At 39.6% G+C, this 22,472-nt stretch overlaps 1 protein-coding gene across 4 annotated transcripts in view; it reads left to right on the top strand.

Annotated features, from left to right (window-relative positions):
- LOC120729725 (voltage-dependent calcium channel subunit alpha-2/delta-1) overlaps positions 1-22,472 on the top strand; it is a 76,107-nt gene that overhangs the window by 45,862 nt on the left and 7,773 nt on the right. For 2 of the 4 annotated variants that reach the window (XM_040025548.1, XM_040025549.1), the window contains exons 19-35: positions 4,112-4,183; positions 4,453-4,524; positions 5,063-5,124; positions 5,460-5,536; positions 6,444-6,455; positions 7,810-7,818; positions 8,156-8,216; positions 8,295-8,386; positions 9,394-9,475; positions 11,711-11,773; positions 12,369-12,472; positions 12,959-13,048; positions 13,136-13,203; positions 13,295-13,333; positions 13,418-13,489; positions 21,967-22,119; positions 22,304-22,356. In XM_040025548.1, the coding sequence (XP_039881482.1) occupies positions 4,112-4,183; positions 4,453-4,524; positions 5,063-5,124; positions 5,460-5,536; positions 6,444-6,455; positions 7,810-7,818; positions 8,156-8,216; positions 8,295-8,386; positions 9,394-9,475; positions 11,711-11,773; positions 12,369-12,472; positions 12,959-13,048; positions 13,136-13,203; positions 13,295-13,333; positions 13,418-13,489; positions 21,967-22,119; positions 22,304-22,356 (1,181 nt within the window). The remainder of the gene's footprint in view (positions 1-4,111; positions 4,184-4,452; positions 4,525-5,062; positions 5,125-5,459; positions 5,537-6,443; positions 6,456-7,809; positions 7,819-8,155; positions 8,217-8,294; positions 8,387-9,393; positions 9,476-11,710; positions 11,774-12,368; positions 12,473-12,958; positions 13,049-13,135; positions 13,204-13,294; positions 13,334-13,417; positions 13,490-21,966; positions 22,120-22,303; positions 22,357-22,472) is intronic. The other 2 variants (XM_040025550.1, XM_040025551.1) reach the window with 1 other exon arrangement.

The raw sequence follows: 22,472 nt of genomic DNA, 5'->3' as shown, positions 1-22,472 counted from the left end.
CTGCCCAGAACTTTAGAAAAGCAACTCTTAAATCCTTTAAGACACACTTGCGCTATCAATCCACTGTCCACACTCAGCTCCATTAAGGCAAGGCAAGTTTATTTGTATAGCACAATTCAACAACAAGGTGATTCAAAGTGCTTTACAGAGACATTAGAAACAAAAACAAATAAAAAGCATGATTTAAAATTGATTAAAACAAGCAACAACTAACTAACTAATAACAAACAAACAGTATATAAAATCAAAACAGATAAAATCAGAACAGTAGATAAAATCAGTAGTTAAATGTAAGTTTTGAAATTTAAGCTTAAAAGTGTGGATTTGGTGCTTTATTCAAATGCAGCTGAGAACAGGTGAGTCTTCAACCTGGATTTAAATAAACTGAGTGTTTCAGCTGATCTGAGGCTTTCTGGGAGTTTGTTCCAGATGTCTGGTTCTGACTCTGGGAACTGATAAAAGACCGGATCCAGATGACCTGAGGGATCTGGAAGGTTCATACTGGGTCAGGAGGTCACTGATGTATTTTGGTCCTAAACCTTTCAGAGCTTTATAGACCAGCATCAGAACTTTAAAGTCTATCCTCTGACGGACAGGCAGCCAGTGTAAAGACCTCAGAGCTGGACTGATGTGGTCTCCACTTTTTTGGTCTTAGTGAGGACTCGAGCAGCAGAGTTCTGAATGAGCTGTAGTTGTCTGACTGATTTTTTAGGTAGACCTGTAAAGATGCTTTTACAGTAATCAAGCCTACTAAAGATGAATGCATGGACTAGTTTTTCCAGGTCCTGTTGAGACATCAGATCTTTTATCCTTGAAATATTCTTGAGGTGATAGTAAGCTGATTTTGTCATTATTAAGACAAACATGTATGGAGCCACTTAGTTTAAATAGTAAACATCAGAAAAATAAGGCAGCCCTGGGCTCAAAAAGGTTATACCACCTCAGCACTGAGTATTTTTATGAATCTTGATGTATTTCTGTCATTGTGTTTATTGCAAAGCTATATAGTGTTTGTTTGATCTGTTTTGCAAACTTGTGTATGTTTCTTTTTTCTTTTTAGTCTCAACAAACAAAAATAATTCCTCCATCTCAAAAAACTTCAGAGAAATCAAAGTGTATCTCTGTATCTTTTTTCATAAATTTCCTAGAAAAGAATCCGTAACAGGAAGCTCAGACTCAATAATAAGTATGCTGTCACTTTTCATGAGGTGAGATAAAGTAGATGCACTGTAGTTTGCAGAAGTAGTCATGTAGTGTTTTCTGTAGATGAAGAGATTTCAGTGATGAAGAAGCAATAACTACAGGTAAATATCACCTTTTGCAGAGGGTATTACTGCTCCTTTTAGTAGTTTGCAATTCTGTCTGAATCGCCTATGCGGAAGCCATTCTACTTTATTCTGTTGCTTGTGATTATTGCTCTGCTGCTATATATATTGTTTGTTTTTGCCATTATGCACCATCCATCAGTGTGGGTTTATTCTGTCCCAAGGCTGGTTCTGACAAAAGTGAAAAATAGTTAGTCGTTTAAAACATATAGATGCCATATGCCACTATTTTTAGTTAAACTGAAAGATGGCAGCATTACATTAATAAAAATATACTGTGAAGTTAATCCAAAAAATTAGACATATGATTTTTGTAGAGAGTGTATTTGCTGCATTTGCTATTCTCCAACATTTCCATGGCTGCTTGTACTTTCCTTGTATACGTGAGGTGAACAACTACACAGAAGCAGACACTGTTTTATCATTTTACTTGTTTTCTGCTTTTTTATATCAGTAATGTGACAATATGAGTTTAGATTTCTTCAAATCTGTATAAAAAGGCATGGAAGCCTAAAGCAGTCTTACTGTAATAACACACATACTGTACTCAACCATACATAAGCATCAAAGTTATTCTCTGAATGACCTCATGTTCACGTGGCATTCAAGCAAGCTATTTTCCCATCAGCCCACCACACACTTTTTAAATACAGTATGTAAGGCTTATTGTCTGAATGGGAGATTGTATGAATACTGATGGGGCCCTCTCTTTCTTTTTCTCTCTCTGTCTTTCACACTGCCTCAGCTCTCTCTGTATTTGATTATGTTTGTGCATATTTCATATTCATCACGCAGACCTACCCTGCTGCTAGAGTGTTTTCATTCTGATCTCACACCCCATCTCTGCTCACTACATTGTTGACATACAGTGCTCCCCTACTTTGTTATCCTTTCTTTTCTAACTCCTTACGTCTCATTTGATTTTTTTCTTTGCCGTTCACACCATCCACCGTTCCCATTTCCCTTCTCTTCATTTTCTTTCCTGTCTAACTCGTGTTTGATGTTTCATTCTGTATCACCCAGTGTTGTACCTCTTGATCTTTTATTCTTTCTTTTCTCGTTTTCATGCTGAGATGCTTCGTCGTCGTCATCTTCCTTTGTTGCTTCAATTTATTTCACTTACATGTAAGAACCTTGACTGATGCCCTTTAGTGTAAATGATTATTCTAGTTAGTTGCTTTTCTTGTCCATGTGCATTTCCTACAGTAAATCATACTTCATTTTAAAACTTAAAAAAAAGCACAGTTATTCTTCTGTATCCAACATAGCCGACTTTACAGTCAAATTCTGTGTGTTTTGAGCTGCAGTACGGCTTGCACAATGTATACCACCGTGCAAGAATCTATATAGAAAACATCACTTCAACACTGCTATGCTCTCACCACCCAACCCTTTATTTTGAGTGAAGAACTATGAAGGACACGCTGGTATCAGATTCCATGTACTGCTGTTTTATAGAGAAGCACAAGATTACTGCTACTATTTTATACCACCATAAAGCCACTCAGACGTATAGGGTTTTTAAGAGAGGACATTCATAGAGTTCAGTGTCACTTTGTATCAAATCTGATTTAGCTGTGTCTGATGTCAGATATGTTGTCAAACTGCTACCATATGTTAGCCTTTATTTTTTATTCCCAAGATTTAACTAGATTCATGTGTTGAGGAAAATTAATGAACTGACCCAAAAAGAACATCTCAAATAACTGATGTCTCGTTCGTATTAGTAACACCTAAATGCATATCTGCTGCCTACCTACCCAGTACTGTAGTACACCATCTGTTATACCATCTTCTTTTTCCACTTAAGGGTTTACTCCTTAACAGTTTTTTCATAAATCTTAGATCTTTAACCGTGCTCTAAAAATGTTCCCAAAACTACTAAAAAGCACACTTTTGTTAATAATGTTATTAAAGTAAAAAATCCGAGGGTTGTTGTGTCATTGTTTAAGTATCTAAACACAAACACAATAATGCATATTTGCACATGTTTACATTTTTTGTTAGGGTTTTTTGTGCCGTTTATATGAATAAAACCTTTTAAAATTATGGAATAATGTGTTGTATAGCCTTTCTGACCACATCAACCCAGTCCCTTTAGACACATAAGTAGTTGTGGGAGCCAAATTCTAAACATGGAAGACCAGAAGTGCTCACAACTATAAAATTAGCTTTTAAGAAAAGGAAACAAAGGGAAGTGACACAATATGAACCTATTCAGCTAAACTGCTCATAAGAAAATTAACAGAAAATAATGAAGTGAAGCAGACTGTCTATGATAACTGTGCAGAATTGTTTTAGTTTGATACGTGTCACTCTATGGGAAATTGCAGAAAGCTGTGTATAAAACAAGACAGATTTTACTGTTTTATTTTATGTCAGCATTAATAAAATATAATTCTTTTTGGTGACTTTACTATTCTTAGTGATACACTTTGAAAAGGTTGATGTAAATGTAGATGAAACTGTCTTACTTGTCCATCCAAGTTACAAAATGCAGAGGAATCTGTGGTAGACTGATGATGAATAACAACTGCAAAATGGTCCCCTGGAACATTTTTCTATATTCGCTCAGTAGACTTTAGATTAATTGATATGTCTGAGTGAATTTTATATTACAAAACTCATAATATATTATTTCGAGCTCAGCTAATCAAAAGTCTATAGTTAAATCAAAATTCTCTTTTGTTTTGATTACACTGATCCTGTCAGTGTGATCGATTAAGCTGTCCTTAGTTAATCTAAAACTGTGCCTCTCTCTGAGTGAAATATTATTCTTTCCACAGAATCCTAAATTTCAGGAGCCTGTTACTCTGGACTTTCTGGATGCTGAGTTGGAGAACGACATCAAAATAGAGGTGTAGTATATAGAAGCATGTCAATCCCCACCAAACAAACACTTACACAAGTCAAAGTTTGCTACACAAACATATAGATGCTGTCATGTCATGTCCTGTCACAGGTTACTATTCCTAGTATCTGCAAGTGATTTTCCAGGTTGTCTGACTAACTTGTTTATATGAAGCCATGAGACAAACTGTTAAAATGATCTATTATTATCAGTCAATCAGATTTAAAAAAAAAAAAAAAAAGTGTAACTGTGGTGTTTGTTTGTCTCGATGTGTAGATCAGGAGGATGATGATTGATGGTGAAACAGGAGAGCGCACCATTAACACTCTGGTCAAAACTCAGGATGAGGTAAGGCAATATGCTGAAGGGGATTAACATATTACAGTGCAGTAACTGGTGGAAGTTTTTAAAATCGGCAAACCCAGCCACAAGCTACATTATATCTTCAATGCAAAATTATATTAACTTTATGAATGAGGCACTGAGAAATGCTACAGGTACTGTAACTGAAAATGATTGAGCCATATTGACATATTAAGTCAGCCATCGGAATAAATATGTATTTCAAGCTTTCTTAAATGTTTACATTTATTACATTTAAAGAGTTACAACTTATGTAGAAACATTTTTATCTCCTGCTACAAGAAAACAGTTTTTGTTCTTGTTTGCTATAACGAAGGTCCTTTTACGTGAGGATATTTTGGACTATTTTTGCACCACAAGTGAGGCGCTAATGATGTGACAGAGCTCCTGGTTTGGGATGAAAATAGTTTCTTTGTAACAAATTTATTTATTTTTCCACAACTAAAAGGGAGCTTGATACATAACTTTACCATTTACAGAACAATTCTGAATTCTCTTTTTTTGTATGCACCATCTGTTGCAGAGGTATATAGATAGTGGAATCAGGACCTACACGTGGGCACCAGTCAATGGAACAGACTACAGGTGACACATATTACAAAAAATGTTGTATTATATATATATTTTTAAGGATGCTCGAGCAGTTTAATGTAAGCTCAAACCCAGTTAGCACTGAGACATCAAATATTGGAAGATGCTGCTGTACCTAAGCCAACAGGGGTCACTCTCTTGTTTCTAACACCAGCCTCTGTTGAATGAGAAATACATTGAAGAGATCACACGTGTAGTCCACCATAAATGTATTCCGGAAAAACAACTCTTTGGAAAGCATCCTTTATTTTATTTTTTATATATTTAATGTATAATTTCGTACTTACTGTACAATTTTATTCAGATGTCTGTGGTCATATTTTCTGCAGCCTGGCTCTTGTGTTGCCTAAATACAGTGAACACTTCATTCAAGCTAAACTGGGGGATGATATTAAACAAGCCATGTGTAAGTATGACATATACAGCGACGATAGTCAGCATGCAAACAAATCATTACCCCCATGCATACTGTCTTTGGGTTTTTCTCTTGAGTGTCCCCACTTGCTTTGTACTGCTTGTTCATAGCTGGAACCATAGCGACTCCTTTGTATTTACTCCTCAAAACTGCCAAATCCCTACAGAGTTTCTCTTTTCTAGTGCAACCCACTGGTCAGTCACCCTTCGCTCCCACACAAACTCTTCCACATGCTTTCCCTCTCAGATACCCAGCCCAAGCACTGGGTCTTTTGATCTTATCTCTTTTTTTTACTCTTCCATCCTTCTTTACTCCCTTCATTTGGGCTTCTCTCATCTCCTCATTATCATCTCCATTACCAAACTGGTTGTTTTTCTTTTCCTTTTTCTTTTTTTTTTTGGACATTACACTTTTAAAAATATTTCTTTGGCCAATTATGTCTTCCTTTCTGTCGTTAAGTCCAACTTTTCTTTCCTAAATTGTTAACAGGGTGATGACCTACCTTAAGCAGACGTACCTTACCCTGGATTGTTTTCCCTGACTCTCAACCTATTTCTCTGTCTCTCTATCTTATCTATAAACCTGTCCTCACCTCACACTCTTCATTCTTCTTGACACCCCTCTCCCACCACCCCCATGTTCGTTTTTTTCTTTGGCCGATTTATTTATTTTTTCACTCTGCGCTCCAAAAGCTCTCTGTATAATGCAAACTGGCTGCTTCTTTTAACACCTCAGAACATAGCGAATGTAATAGTTGCTTATAAATCATGAAAACACAGCTCAGGCACACGCTAACATGCACACATTCTGTGTGCCACTCTTTGTACAATTGCTTGCATTTTGATTCTGATGCAGCTTTTTCTGTCTCTTCTCCTGCTTCTGAACCGGGATTTTACAGCTTCTTCTTGGGGCAAGTACTCACTGTTCTGTGTCCTCTGTTTCCTTCTTGCTGTGTGATGCTCTTCCATTGCATAAACCTTTTTGTCCTTTATTGTTTGCATTATTGCATTGAGATGTTTATTATCTTATCAAAGCACAGAGGGCCATTTTAGTCAAAGGTTAAAAGTGGCTGAAAAAAGCACTGGATTTGGCATATCTGGCTTTAGTTAATTCTTTGCTAACTTTGATGTAAACACCACAAAGCATAAGCAATGGTGTAGCTATTCCAACAGATGAGATCTTGACTGACTCTTTCAGCCTTTGTATCGCTCCCTCGGTTACCGTAACGACTTTGTCACTGTGCCATAAATGCTGTCAGAACGTTTACAGGCCTGTTAAAGAAAGTAGCATGCTGTGCCTCAGTGCCACAGTCTGCACTGATAGGAAGACTGGACTCTAAAGTTTTCCATACAGCCATATTGAGTTTCCATTTGGGGCCAGACCACCAGAACACCACCTTAATCCAGTTTATCGAGAATTTCTAATATCCTAGAGAACAAGTGAGTGCAGAAACCAACTTGGTTTCTGCACTCACTTGTTCTCTAGGATATTAGGAATTGGCCTTAAAGCAATGGGTAAGGTGGATGAATATATGTGGGACTTTTTCTTTATCTATATAGTGGAACTTTATATTTGTTGATGTGACCCAATACTGTGGTAGAGGAAGTGATGAGAGAAAAGTAAAGACATAAAGACACCCTTCCTAGTCTATAGAGACACAGCAACAATGAATCTGCTTGTTATGTTTTATATGTGAAGGACATTGTTTCATCCTGCACCAGATTTCTATGACCCCAAAGAAACTCGGCGCTCAGTAATTGTTTTTGCAGACTGCACCGTGCGAGTCAATATATTTTAAAGGCAATGTCCAAAAAACTCTTCATTTTAAGAGACTACAGAATGATGGCTATTGATGCCTGCCGTGTCATTTATACGATAAGAATTACCAGACTGTTTTTTTTTTTAATAAAATCCAGACTTGCAGCAAGTAACACCCTGGAAGAAAAATGTTCTCATATTGTTTTATATTTACATCTTGTTTCCTTGCATTCCCACAGTCTACCCCACCTTTCATTGTTTTATGTTCTGTTCTTTTCTACAAAGTGCAATCAATCTCTGTTATTTATATATTCAAGGTTTGTCTATTAGTCCTAATATCCTTTCAGTGCAGCATAGTATTTCATTACCTACTGTAGGGAATATACACATCTCAACATATTTTCCCAGGTATGACATCATTCGTCAGATGACAAACTCACTTTTATCACCCTTTGTCTTTCCTGCTTTCCCCTCTCTCCTACTCTTTTTCTCTGGGGTCACAACAGGGCAAGAAGGCAAGTATTTCTCAGTCAGTTATTCTCTCATAGCTTCCCATTCTAACTCCATTCACACTCTCTACTTTAATCCATCACCTCATATCTGTCTAATTCTCTTGTGACTATGTATGGCTATGGATTTTGGAGCTTGTCATGGAATTTGGACTCCTGTGTGTGTGTATCAACCAAAATAAATTCTGTTTGTCTGCTTATCATGTCATCTCACAGTGAATACTTTCACATATAGCCATCACACAGCTGGCTCCTATTCTACTTATCTGTAAAAATATATTTTTGGATAATATAATATCTGATAATATGAGCCTAAACAAGGTTGTTTTTTGTTTTTCAAAAGCAATGGAGACCTTGCAGCAGGAGAGATTTGAAGAATTTGGTTATACCTACATTGCTCCAAGGTGAGTGGTCCTCACATTTACTATACATCCTCTATATACTATACAGGAGATTCCAACTGACCAATGCTGTTTCTTCAGGGAGTACTGCAAAGAGCTGAAGTTGTCACTCAACAACACCCAATTTCTCCTCGACTTCAACCAGTACATTGATAGAAACACTCCAGATGCATGTGAGTCATGCATCTTTTTCAGTGTTATTTCACTGTGCACATTTGTACTGGTTTCCTGCACTGTTCGTACTCATATTGCATATACACCCAGAACAGCAGACGGTATGTTGCATTTCTATGTGTGTGTATGTATTTGTACATTGCATATTTTACAGTTTATCATGGTCTAAAAGATTTTCCACTTGCAAATCTTGATCTCAAGGTCAGAGCATGACTGTGATCATTACTATATCCTAAGCAGGATGATAACAGAATTATCGACTGAGTTTCCTACAAGTCTGATGCTGTCATGCTGCACAATGACTCATAGTGTTTGTCATCACCTAATGGATCTCACCCAGAGTATGGCTTACCACCATCATCCAGCTAATGGATCAGTGTACCATGATCCATTTTAACCTAAGGTCAAGTCATGTACTTTGGCATCAATTCTCTTTTTGCTGTTGTTTATGCAGTACGTTGAGTCATTGTGAAATGTTATGGACATGATTTAAAACGACACTCGGGAGATGTTGTGTTGAAACTCTTATAGAGAAACGTGCTTGAATGATTTCATTTTGAAAAGCACGTTTTTGAGATTTAAACTTAGCATCTTGGCATCATCTCCCTCCTAAATATACAACAGTCAATCCTTCACAAAGTACACCTGCTTTCTGAATTGCAATAGCCACACAAGCCTCCCTGCTGGATGGTTTTCGGACAGCTGTCATTTTCCCTTGATTTATTTAGAGAAGAACATTGGCTGAATACACCTGCTCTTTTTTTCAGACTCTGACTTTCACCTGCATGACAACTTGTTTTATTCTAACTTTTAGCAAATTAGAAGATCTGATTGGTTTCAGCTCACTGGTGCACATTCCAAAAGCATAAGTTATTAATGTTACCTGCCCAGATTTGTAAACAAGAGACTGCTTTTTGCATTACTATAATTCACCTGTCACGCACTGTTGTTGTGCTATGTTTCACTGCCTGGAATATGTAAAAAATACCTTGTCTTTAATCTATAGGTAATGTGTCCCTTGTGAGTCGACTGATCCTGGATGCAGGTTTGACAGCTGAACTGGTTAAACTTTGGAGCGAGCAGACCGTGTGAGTGCCAAAACTTTTAGGTCTTGTGTATTGAAAGCAATGCAAATAAACAAATGTGAAAATCTGCACTTCAATAAAATAGTGATAGGGAATTTAAATCAATTTTCAATATTATGTGGTGATACTCAGGCAAAAGATGATGATTAGAGTACAAAATTTCAAATTTGGATTCATTACTCCATAAGACCTGTTGCAACAGATGTTCAATCCAGTTCTTGTATTATTTTCTCCCTTCTTCCCATCTTGATTTGCTTCATTCCATTGAGACCTTATCTGACGAGGCTTCAGCAAACACTAGATGTAGCAGGTGTTTGCTGGAATTGTTTCCTGTTTCCTAATTACATGACTTTCAGATAGAGTTATCTGCTGTAGCTAGTTTTTTTTTATTTATTTTTTTATAGATCTCTCAAGTCTTTTTTTGTCCTCAAAACATTTTTTTTAATGAAACACTGCATATAGTGCTGGGTTAAGCCATATTTTCAGCTAATAGCACTTTGAAAATATTTTTGGTGCAAAAATACTATTTCATCTATGTCAAGCCATTTTTCATATTCAGCTAAAAAAGTTAAGACAAATTATGTATTGTTTTAAATAGGCTGCTAATGATGTGCCTGAAGATACAATTTAAAATAGGGTTATTTGCTAAGTTGTCTGTATAGAGATGAAACAGGTTAATCCCTTGAGTTTGGTCCGTTTTTTATGCTTGAATGAGACATATGTCAATGTAAAGGGATTTAAAAAACAAACCAAAAACACCCCTGCCGTTCATTTTAAAATGCTCAGCTACAAGGACTAGAGCAGCGGTCTCCAACTCCAAGCCTCAAGGGCTGGTGTCCTGCAGGTTTTAGATAGCACCCTGGGTCAACACACCTGAATCAAATGATTAGTTCATTACCAGGCCTCGAGAACTTCAAGACATGTCGAGGAGGTAATTTAGCCATTTAAATCAGCTGTGTTGGATCCTGCAGACATTAGCTGTAGCACACCGGCCCTTGAGGTCTGGAGTCGGACACCCTGGACTGGACTAGAGGGTTAGGGTTCAGAGTTGAAAATGAGCGAAAAAGCAGCTAATGTCTAAAGAAAAACTTTGAAAGACTTTTAGAAAACCTGGGAAAGTACTGCCTAACACCATCCATTCATCCATCCACCCATCCAAATTAAGTATGAGTCACAAAACCCACCCTGGAGCCAGGCCCACGGAGACATTGCTGGCAAAAGTCTGGTGATGAATGAGCTACATCATTCCACCACCCATAGGAGGCGCTGTAGAAGTCTGGTGCAGTATGAATCAGATGGTGATTGAAGCCAGAGGCCTTGGCAGTCCGATCCCCTGAAACTGCTTTGGTTACATAGAATGCCATGGCTCTGGTGCAAAAGGAAGCTTAAGATAGTGCTAGTGATGAGGCCTAGTGATACTGGCTAAATTTAATTGGACTTTGGCCAAACGTCTGATTGAATCCAGCCAGGGGTATACTTGTACACCCCCCAAACGCCACGAAGAGGGTGGTGTTTTCGCAGTGGATGAGACGGTTGCTTCCCTGCACCACTGGGTCGGGGAATGGCCTTCTGGGAATCCCTGAGTTGGGGTGCTGGAAGGTGCCCCATCTGGAGACTCCATTGTCTTGCGAAATGACAGTGTGACCTGAAGGAATGTGATTGTGATGTCTTAAAAGAATTACAAAGTCTTGTGGCTCGTTGGAAGGAAAATTTAAAGAAATGAGGGGTGACTCAAGACATTTGCACAGTACTATATACATTACAGAGTACTGTGCAGTGGAAAACTTTGTTCTGTTTGTACACCACTGCTCTGAACTACCCTAGCTGATGATTACTTCATGCACAGTTTATTGGCTGAGCCAACGTTTCACTTCTTTCTTGTCCGCCATGGATGATTTGATCACAACTTATGAGTGAAATATGATGAAAGCAAAGTATAAAATGCATATCACACCCAACCACATTGTGCTTTGCCAAGACGCTGTTTTGAGAGGAAAATAAAATAATTACGTCAGTGTGTTTGCTTTTATGGTATGCCCCCTTGTCTGAAATAATCCCAGCACACATTTACACACACTGAAGGGTATCTGTTTAACATTATGACATATAGAGACAATCGAATGGGTATAAAACAGTTTGTGTCTGTAGTCTGATCTCAGTTCACAAAAGCTCTTTTTCTGTAATTGTGAGTGTGATTGACTTTGATGTTTGATTTTCTGTTGCTTTCCATGTTCTCAGGGATGGGATAGCGGCCAGGTTTGTAGCTACAGATGGAGGAATCACAAGAGTCTATCCAAGAAGGTACTCTTAGTTTTTTTCTTTGTATTTACATTGCTATCATTAGCATTGGGAAATATCACTGAATTCTTTCCCCAAATACCTTGTGGTGAAAATGTGTAAAATGAAAATTGATACAGACTGTAATACTCTTAGGTTGAATGGTTTTGGCTGCTTTACTCACTTGCTTCACTGGGCTATTTTACAGAACATGGAGGATTAAACTCTTTCAGCTGAACTCCCAGGGCTTGCCAGACCAGTATAGGACAGGGGTTAAAACTACAAAAACCACAGCCAAATACAGCAGTTTTTCCTCAATTTCTCCTCAATTGCCTGAACAACATTTAGGGGCTCCACTTTTCAAATATACAGCAACATTGCAACTAAAACTGAATGCACATAGTCTTTGTTCTCACAATCAAAAACACAATATACAGTTTGTTATTGCTTTTATTATAAGGACGTCACACCCTACAAAGGGTGTGAGCCTATTTTTATGAGTTACAACTGGCTATAGATTAAAATATGAGTTGTTTAGAAAGATCAAACACATTTACTTGGTGTTTTATGGCTGTAACAGACCCCATATAATATTACACACCTTTATTAATGTTTTCAGTGCTGGGGAAGAGTGGACTGAGAATCCTGAGACATATGAGTCAAGTTTCTACAAGCGGACCCTGGACAATGAAATTTATATTTTCACAGCTCCATCTTTCAACGGCAAGTTTTCTGAAAGGTTTGGATTTGCATGCACATTTCCGTGTGTGAGGATCTTCAGTGTGGTCTGGCACTGAGCCTTTTCTGTTCTCTGCCTTTGGACGCCATCCCAACCCTACTGGCAGAGATCAGGCTCTCAGCCCTCTGATATCACTCTCTTTATCCTTCTTCTTTTCCCGCTGTGTCTTAAAGTGCTCATCCCCACCTTCCCTCCCTTCTGTCCTGTATACTTCCTGTCATCTCCGCTGATCACTCTAACAGACATCAGTGCAGTGATGAAGCCATGCTTAAAGCTCCAGTACACGTGACTAGATTAACACGTGCTGGCTTTACAGGGTCAGCTCTTGTAAATTTCAGCAGATAAAAATGTATGGAATTTTGCACTGGGAGTGGAAATTGCTCTCTGCCGCATACTTCTAAACATGATTTCAATTAAATTGCAATGATAAAAGATCATCTAACCTTCTTTCATCTTTTTCCAAATTGCAGCAGAGAGTGGGGAGTCTGTGTCTGAGTCAGGTATTCTGGTGAGCAAAGCAGTGGATCTTGTCATTAATGAAGTCACGCTCAAACCAGCAGGTCAGTCTTGCTAATACCACGCTGATTGCTTCTTGTGATGAAACACAAATAAAAAGACCTCTGCCTGTTTTGTGGTTTGTTCTGTAGTGGTGGGAGTGAAACTCAATGTCTCATTCTGGATGAACAGTTTCATGAATGCCACACTGAAACTGAATGTAAGCTGTTCATTTTATTGTTTGAAATATCTAAGAAATGTATATTTTACTGAACTTTTTTTTTTGCCTCACTCAATTTATTTCCTTTTAGTGCAAAGATGAGATTTGTGGCTGTCTAAGGAATGACAAGGTATAACCATATAAAAAACTACCAGTTTATTTAAATACTTTTTTTGAACGCTTTTTCAGTTGTTTAACACTTTTTATCCTCCAGCATGTGGACTGTGTGATACTGGATGATGGAGGATTTCTTCTCATGTCCAACAAGGATGAGTACATTACCCTGGTGAGTTATCATCAGCAATCTTTACATTATTGCAAACATTTAAGCTTCACTAATTTGGAACATTCCTTTTTCTCTCTACAAATTGTGATCATAAAAATGTGTGGCCACATGTTCAGAAGGGGCGACTTTTCCAGCAGTCATGTTTCTTGTCTTTTCTATTCATTTTTTACTTGTCTACAAACTCAGTTCCTCTTACCTTTGACAGAGAAATTCATCAATCATATATACGGGTCAAATAAAGGACTTATGACTCATTTACAAGAATGGCCTGTTTGCTTTTAGCTCTACTTTTCTACTACAGCAGTGCACCCATGTGTCTGGTAAAGTAGAGCACTAGACTCTGGACGAAGATCAAAGGGAAGGCTCCGATGGGTCTTAGTCAATCATGGAAGCTGTACTGAACTGTTTCCCCTGTGTATGTGAGAAGTCCGCTCAACTGTGTTAACTCCACTCTTTTAGGCTGCCTTCAGCCCCAGCCTGTCAGTTGTAGGATATACTGTGAGCTCAAAAACATCTCATGTCAGTCAAGATAGGACATCGGCTGTCTTTGATCCATTCTACCATCACAAAATCTGACACATACAGTTTACTCTCTTTGAGTATTCTTTTCCACATTGTGAAACAATTGATGTCTTCAGAGACGATGCCAAGCCTTTTGTGCTATTGAAAAAAAGTAAATGTATGCAGTGACAGTAGTTCTATGATCCAGAAAAAGGATCCCTTTATTAGGCTTAACAGTACACCTCTTCACTTAGAATCTTTTCCAATCTATAATCGAAGAAGTGGAATTCTTAAGACTAAAAATCTTGTTCTGGGCCATGGATTCAGATATATAGCATTGCCTAAGATGTGTTTCAATGACAAAGAAAAATTAACCGCTCAGTAACCTAATACACACGGTTAAGTCAACATGAAAAAGTCCTGTGACAATGACCTCAGTCGAGCATCAACATGTGTAATTGGTGACTGGAGGATTCCACCACTTTCTATCTAGCGAGATCATATGCCCTCTGTGAAAAATTTGAATGGGAAAGCAATACAGTGCATGTACTTCACATAGTACAATCTGATTGGTCCCAAACTCATCCTTCAGCATAACAGCCACAAACATGCTTTTGTAAAGAACTCTTTTTAGCCACAAGTAAAACAAAGAGTCTCATAACAGATGGCAAAGCCCCACAGAGTGCTGATCTCAACATCACTGAGTCAGTGTGGGCTTACATGAAGAGGCAGAAGGCTGTGAGACAACCCAAATCCACAACAGAACTGCAGAGAAGCAACGTTTATGTGGAAAGGTCTACATTTTTGTGAACGACTCACCTGCCAAGCAAAGTTATGATTTTGTACTAAGTCTACAAGAAAAGTTAAAGCTAGCTGTGGAAAAAATGTTTAATTTGGAAAAAAGAAACTAATTGAAACAATATTGCGTATTTGCATAATTAAAAAATATACAGGAAATGACGTAAGTTTATCAGTTTTGTCAAATTTGCCATCACAACAGTCATGAGGACGCTTTGTTGTACATGTGTTTATTTAGACTACGATGTTTGTATAACTGTGGCTCATCTACCTCTGCAAAGTGCTGTGTTTGTATTATAATACCTTTTCTGAACTTGCATCTTTCCCATGGAAACTTTCTACATATTAAAGCATCAAATACTAAAAATAATACAATTTAAAATTAAAAAATTGCAATTTATAAAAAAATAGGTTACACAATAACTAACCTAAAAATAACTAACAAATCATATAATGGGTTGTAAATTAATAGTTATTAAAACAGCAATAAATACTGCTAAATAAATATTGTCCATTGTCAGTTATTGTTAAACTAACTCACACCTGATGATGATCACTGAGCACGTGTAATATTTTAATTTAAATTTATTTTTGTTGTTGTTTCTAATTATAGAAAATTGTAATTTTATGGAATATAGATGAGGTGATAAAATTAAATTTTAATTACATCAGCACACATAATTTTTAAAGCCTTATGTAGTGTTTAATGGTATCTCTATTTGTTGACAATTCCCACGTACAGTATAATGGTCATTTTGTTATAAAGTTTTTATCACTGACCTATGAGCCTGTTCTTATTTTCAGGGTATTTAAATATTTTGGTTTTATAAAAGTTGCTGGTATCGTAATAGTAAGAGCATTCTCTTATTATTACGATATTCTCAATCCCACCTATTATATATGGAAACTTTTTTTACTTTATCATTACAGCTAACATTTTTCATCCAAAACTGCATTTGTTTCCTAAACTGTTTAAGTACTTTTGGTACTTGTAAAGTACTAGTAAAGCTAACTAGTGAACAAAACAGAACACAAATAATAGTACATGTTGCAGTTATTTGACTGACTCCAGTGCCAATCTGCCCGACTTTTATGGAAACTTAAAAAGGTATACTGTAATGTAGAAAACATTTTCAGTTTTACAAAATAGCTATCAAGATAATATTTCTAGATACCCAATACCATTTACAAACGTTTACTTAGGCAGTATCATTCAACAGCATAGCATACATTTTTATTGCTATGCAGATGATATCCAGCTTTATTTATCCATAAGGCCAGATAACACACACCAATCGGCAAAACTGTAGGAAAGTCTTAAAGATGTAAAGACGTAGATGACCTTTACATTTCTGCTTCTAAATTTAAATAACACTGAGGTTATTTACTAAAACATAGCATCTATCAAGTACTTACTCTGGATGACATTACCTTGTCCTCCAGTAACACTATGAGGAAAGTTGGAGTTGTTTTTGACCAGGATATGACCTGGTCGTTTGGAATCCTTCGCATATACAAGGTCTTGAATAATTAGGCTTCATCTTACGTTAAAGACCTCATAGTACCCTACTCCAATAAGGCAGTTTGCTCTCCAACTGCTGGGTGACTTGTGGTTCCCAAGATGTGAGGTAGAATGGGGGAAAAGTAGAATGGGAGGAAGAGCTGCCAGATTTCAGGCCAAGAAACAGCTCTCAGTTTGGATTCAGGAGACAGACACCCTCTCTGCTTTTAAGATCAGGCTGAACGCTTTCCCTTTTTGATCAAGTATGGCTGCCTCTCCCCGAGCCTGGTTCTGTCAGAAGTTTCTTCCTGCTAAAAGGAAGATTTTCCTTGTCAGTGTTTCAAAGTGCTTGCTTAAAGGGGGTTGTTTGATTGTTGGAATTTTCTCTGTATTATTGTAGGGTATTTAATTTGTAAATAAAATTAACTGAAAAAAAAGCTATTAACCTCAGACAAGAGGTTCATATATATATTAGGGGTGCAACGATACTCGTATCGATATTGAACCGTTCATACAGTGCTTTCGGTTTGGTACCCATATGTATCGAACAATACAAAATAAATTTTTAATTTATTTTATCAACTTTCCTTCTGATGATGCTGTCTGTGTTGAGCGCTCAGTGGATCTGCGCTCGACAGTGCAGCCTAGGCGGAGTAGTCGAATGCAGATTCACTGAGGGAAGGGCAAGCTAGCGAGACATAAGTTAAGCTCTCCTTGCAACATGGCAAATTGAACCTCCCCCACCCTCATTCAGATCTGGCATTTGGAACTATTTTGGTTTTCATGTGACATATGACCCTGAAGGTAAGCGCGTCATGGACTAAAATAAAACAGTATGTTGGATGTGCCACGCAATGCTCAATTACATGGGTGGGAGCTAGTGTGTTAGCACAGTTAGCTCGTTAATGTGTTGGCCATCCAGCTCCATGCACAGGGAGATTTGCCGTGTTGTGGCGTTAACGTCATTTCAACGAGATTTACGCTGACAGCACTAGTGGGAACACAACAAATATGACTGCACATTTACATCATCCTAGTGCAAAGACAAGTGGAAGCAGACAAAAACAACAAGCACGCATGCTACAAACTTTACCCGAGTCATTTAGACAGCCGTTAGCACATGATTCTTCTTATGGGGACCTGTTATGTTTAATATGCTGCTGAGAATATAGCCCAGAAGAAGCGTATAGTATAGCTTTTATTTTGGAAAGAGACATTTCTCTGTAATAAACTCTCTTTTCCAAAGATAAGTGATTCCTCAATCAGATACAGGGCTTGCAAAATCGCTAGCCCGACATCCCGGGGCTAGCGATTTTTCCAGTCGGGCTACCAAAATCTATCTCTGCCCTGCCCGTCGGGCTATGTAGGAAGGAAAAATATATGTCAATGCTTTTGCATTCTTTCAGAAATGTAGCTGGGTAATTATGTCATTGGCATCGGTGAGCCACTGCCAATATGTGACATATTGAAATCGCGTTTGAATTTGCGCTTGTTTTTTGCTATCACTTTGCAATCGCATGAACTGTGTATAGAGAGCGACAGCACTGATTGGTGAGTGATGATAATTTGCGCACCAATTCCTCTGACATCGTCTTATCAATCGTTAGCTTACTATGCAAACATGACAAGTGAAATCTCCCGCAGCAAGCTTAAACATGTGAGAGGTTGATCGCGCAGAGAATCGCTGACCGTTATGTGAGTGCGTGTGTAAAAGCAACAGGATACATACTGTAGCGGGTCAGGGCTGTTCGGGGTTCTGTTTGTACAGTTATGTTTTGTTTATGTTGCCATAGTGACGGATGACGCCCTCTCGCTGCCACGGTGTGTCCTTCCGGGGTCAGAGGGCGCCCTGTGTGTTGTTGTTGTTGCTGTGCTGTTGCTGCGCTGAGCAGTTAGCTAGCGGCAGTGTTCTTCTGCAGATGTCAATAAACGGCTGTGCTCCCTGGCTAGCTCACGGGAAGCAAGACCAAACGACACCTCCGTCTCCTCCTTGTCTGAGCTCGCCACATTGGTGTCAGAAGTGGGATCATGGTGGCACCCCATGTTCTGACCCGAGTGACTTTTCCCCCGCCGGTCGTGACCGGCCGGTGCGCCAAAAGAAGGCACCTGGACATTTGCAGGACTTTGTGTGGGGTAATGGTCAGGGCTGTTCGGGGTTCTGTTTGTACAGTTATGTTTTGTTTATGTTGCCATAGTGACGGATGACGCCCTCTCGCTGCGACGGTGTGTCCTTCCGGGGTCAGAGGGTCAGAGTGTGTTGTTGTTGTTGTTGCTGCTGCTGCTGCTGTGCTGTTGCCGCGCTGAGCAGTTAGCTAGCGGCAGTGTTCTTCTGCAGATGTCAATAAACGGCTGTGCTCCCTGGCTAGCTCACGGGAAGCAAGACCAAACGATACCTTAGTCTCCTCCTTGTCTGAGCTCGCCACAATATTTTAGTTCTGCTGAGTCAAATAAGACAGGTCAGGGTGAAGAAGTGACAGCACCACAAAACGGAAAAGTTATGACAAATCAGGCTATAAGGCAAAAAGAAAGTGCAGCTTTATGGTTTCATGGACAAAAGAATTTCTGTGGCTGCAATATGACAAGCGAAATAACCAGGGCTGCACATAAGTGGTCCGAAGGTGCGCATTCGCTGTCAAAATAAAAAACGGGCACAAGATAAGAAGTTGCAACGAGTGTTTGCATACATAAGGTCAAGGTACAGGTTCACTAAAGAAGTGGACATTGCTAAACATCAGCACTCTGAGAAGATGCAGCAGCAGATCTCAGAGAATGACTCGGCCTCTGTGTGGAAAGGTTTTAGGAATATCACCAACTACAAGCCTAAAACCCCCCACTCCACTGACGACTTGCTCTTGGCCAACACCCTCAACGACTTCTACTGCCGTTTTGACGAGCCATCAGGCAGCCTTCACACCTCCAACGGCCCCAACAATAGAGACACTTTGGACACTCATTCCCCCACCTCTCCCCCCTCCATAGAGCCATCACCACCTTCAATCACTTCACCTGCAACACCCCCCTCCTCACCCCACACAAAAGAGGATTTCACACCACCTCCTCCCACCACAACTCTTCATATTCATGAAGCAGATGTGAGGAAGCAGTTTAAGAATCTGAATGCTCGAAAAGCTCCCGGCCCAGACGGTGTGTCTCCTGCCACCCTCAGACACTGTGCAAACGAGCTGGCCCCAGTGTTTTCTGGCATTTTCAACTCCTCACTGCAGGCATGTCATGTGCCTGCCTGCTTCAAGTCCTCCACCATAATCCCTGTCCCCAAGAAACCTAGGATCACTGGACTAAATGACTACAGACCCGTGGCTCTGACATCTGTGGTCATGAAGTCATTTGAGCGCCTAGTTCTCTCCCATCTCAAGACCCTCACGGCCCCCCTCCTGGACCCCCTGCAGTTTGCATACAGAGCCAACAGGTCTGTAGATGACGCCATCAACATGGCCCTACACTTCATCCTGCAGCATCTGGACTCCCCAGGAACCTACGCCAGGATCCTGTTTGTGGACTTCAGCTCTGCCTTCAACACCATCCTTCCAGACCATCTCCAAGGCAAGCTTTCCCAGATGAATGTGCCTGATCCCATCTGCCGGTGGATCACTGACTTCCTGACGGACAGGAAGCAGCATGTGAGGCTGGGAAAGAATGTCTCGGACTCCCGGACCATCAGCACCGGCTCCCCTCAGGGCTGTGTTCTTTCTCCTCTGCTCTTCTCCCTGTACACCAACTGCTGCACCTCCACCCACCAGTCTGTCAAGCTAATCAAGTTTGCAGATGACACCACCGTTATCGGACTCATCTCGGACGGGGATGAGTCTGCCTACAGGAGGGAGGTTGAACGTCTGGTGTCCTGGTGCAGCCACAACAACCTGGTGCTGAATGCCCAGAAGACAGTGGAGATTATTGTGGACTTCAGGAAGCACACAGCTCCACTCCCCCCCATCATCCTGACTGACACCCCCATCACCTCTGTGGACTCGTTCCGCTTCCTGGGTACCACCATCACCCAGGACCTGAAGTGGGAGCCCACCATCACTTCCGTCATTAAAAAAGCCCAGCAGAGGATGTACTTCCTGAGGCAGCTGAAGAAATTCAACCTGCCAACACGGACGATGATGCAGTTCTACACTGCAATCATCGAGTCCATCCTCACCTCCTCCATCACTGTGTGGTATGCTGGAGCCACTATCAGGGACAAACAGAGACTGCAGCGTGTTGTGCGCTCTGCTGAGAAGGTGATTGGCTGCAGACTCCCATCTCTGCAGGACCTGTACACCTCCAGGACACTGCGGCGTGCAGCTCGGATCTCAGCTGACCCTTCTCACCCTGGACACAGTCTGTTTGACCTGCTCCCCTCAGGCAGGAGGCTCCGGTCCATTCGCACCAGAACCTCTCGCCATAAGAACAGTTTCTTCCCCTCTGCTGTCGGACACATGAACAATAACCATATGACTGTTCCCACCACTAACACATGACCCTACGCTGTGTTCACTGCATCATTCCATGTTTGGCACTGATCACCACCTGCACTCATGTATATATCATGTATATATCTATCCACTTAGCACTTTTAATTCTTATTCTTATCTTTATATTTTTATGACAGTATGTTGCACTGAAGCACCGCAGCAATTTCCTAATGTTGTAAACCTCCTCAACATCTGGCAATAAACCCTTTCTGATTCTGATTCTGATTCTGATTCTGATAAGATTTTCAGGAGGAGGACAGACATTTGTTTAGAACTCTTAAAAGATGTCAAAGAAGCAAGCTCCTTTAAGCAATTACTGTGATGTTCCTCCACCTCCAAAGAAATGTCAGAAGGAGTCCGAACCACAAAAGAAGCACGTATTCTCGGAAAAGTAGTTGCAGGAGGTGAGCTGGCTTCAAACAAATGATGAACGCGCAGAGATGTGGTGCGGAATGTGCCGTGAAAATTTAACAAATGACAAATTAAAAAGGCATGAACGTGGGGGGTTTTTTTGTATCGAAAAAATATCAAACCGTGACACCAAAGTATCGAACCGAACCGTGAATTTTGTGTATTGTTGCACCCCTAAAAAAAAAAAATATATATATATATAAAATGATGATCAATGATGGAATATATTCTACAACCCTAACTCTAATTATTACTTATTTAAGTTGGTAGAGTTATGTTGGACGAACATTTTGATGCAAAACCTCTCAAAAGTCTTCAGCTGACTTAATAACTGCTAATATCTGCTATGTGAGGGTCATACTGTAGCATATGATTTAAATCATTATCATACTCATCAAACCATTCGCTGACCCTTGTGCCCTATGAATAAGGCATTGTCATTCTGTAAGAATGCAGTGATATTAGAATAGAAATGTTTTCCTCACTGGATAAAGATAGATCACTTAGAACAGCAATGTAATGATTTTTTAATGACCCATACGTCTAAGGGGATAAAAAGGGTACCTCAACCCTGCAAGCAAAACACTTACCTAATAGCGCCACTGCCTTTTCTGTTAATTTACTTATACTCCAACCAATGCTACTTTAAGGTGAGTAGGACCCAACTCCGTGCTTTGTTTACAAAAAACAAAACAAAAACAAAACAAGACTTACTTTTACACTGCTCTTACTCTCTGTTATGTTTTGTGTGTGTGTGTGTGTGTGTGTGTATATGTGAACCTGTCTAGATAGGTCAGTTTTTTGGTGAGGTGGATCCAGTGCTGATGACCAACCTGGTCAACACCTCCCTGTACTCCTTGAACAAGACTTATGACTATCAGTCTGTCTGTGATCCAGAGAAAGACAGCAAGGCAGCAGCTGGACCCCGCTCCGTCTATGTGGTTAGAAACCTCACTGAAACCATTACTGTATATGTTATTTGGTTTCTATTTGTGCAATAGTAATATATTAACGTAAAAAAACAGAATTTATTAGTTAATTTGATTTATGAAGCCTTACTCGTTTTTTCGGAGGCTTTTTTGTGCTTATTTTTTCACTAGCATTTCTTTTCCTGTCTTTCTACAGCCTACCATTGCAGACTTTCTCAGTATTGGCTGGTGGGCATCCACTGCTGCCTGGTGAGTGTAGAGGTTGTGTGCGTGTGCTTCTATGTTTCATTGATTTGCGTGTGCATGTTAGAGTGGGAGCACACTTGTATTTCAGGGTGGGAGTTTGTACGGGAGTGGACTTGCAT

The sequence above is a fragment of the Simochromis diagramma genome, unplaced genomic scaffold (genome assembly GCF_900408965.1).
Source record: "Simochromis diagramma unplaced genomic scaffold, fSimDia1.1 OVJJ01000293.1, whole genome shotgun sequence".
Taxonomy (NCBI): Eukaryota; Metazoa; Chordata; class Actinopteri; order Cichliformes; family Cichlidae; genus Simochromis; species Simochromis diagramma.
This window is presented reverse-complemented; position numbering and strand designations above follow the sequence as displayed.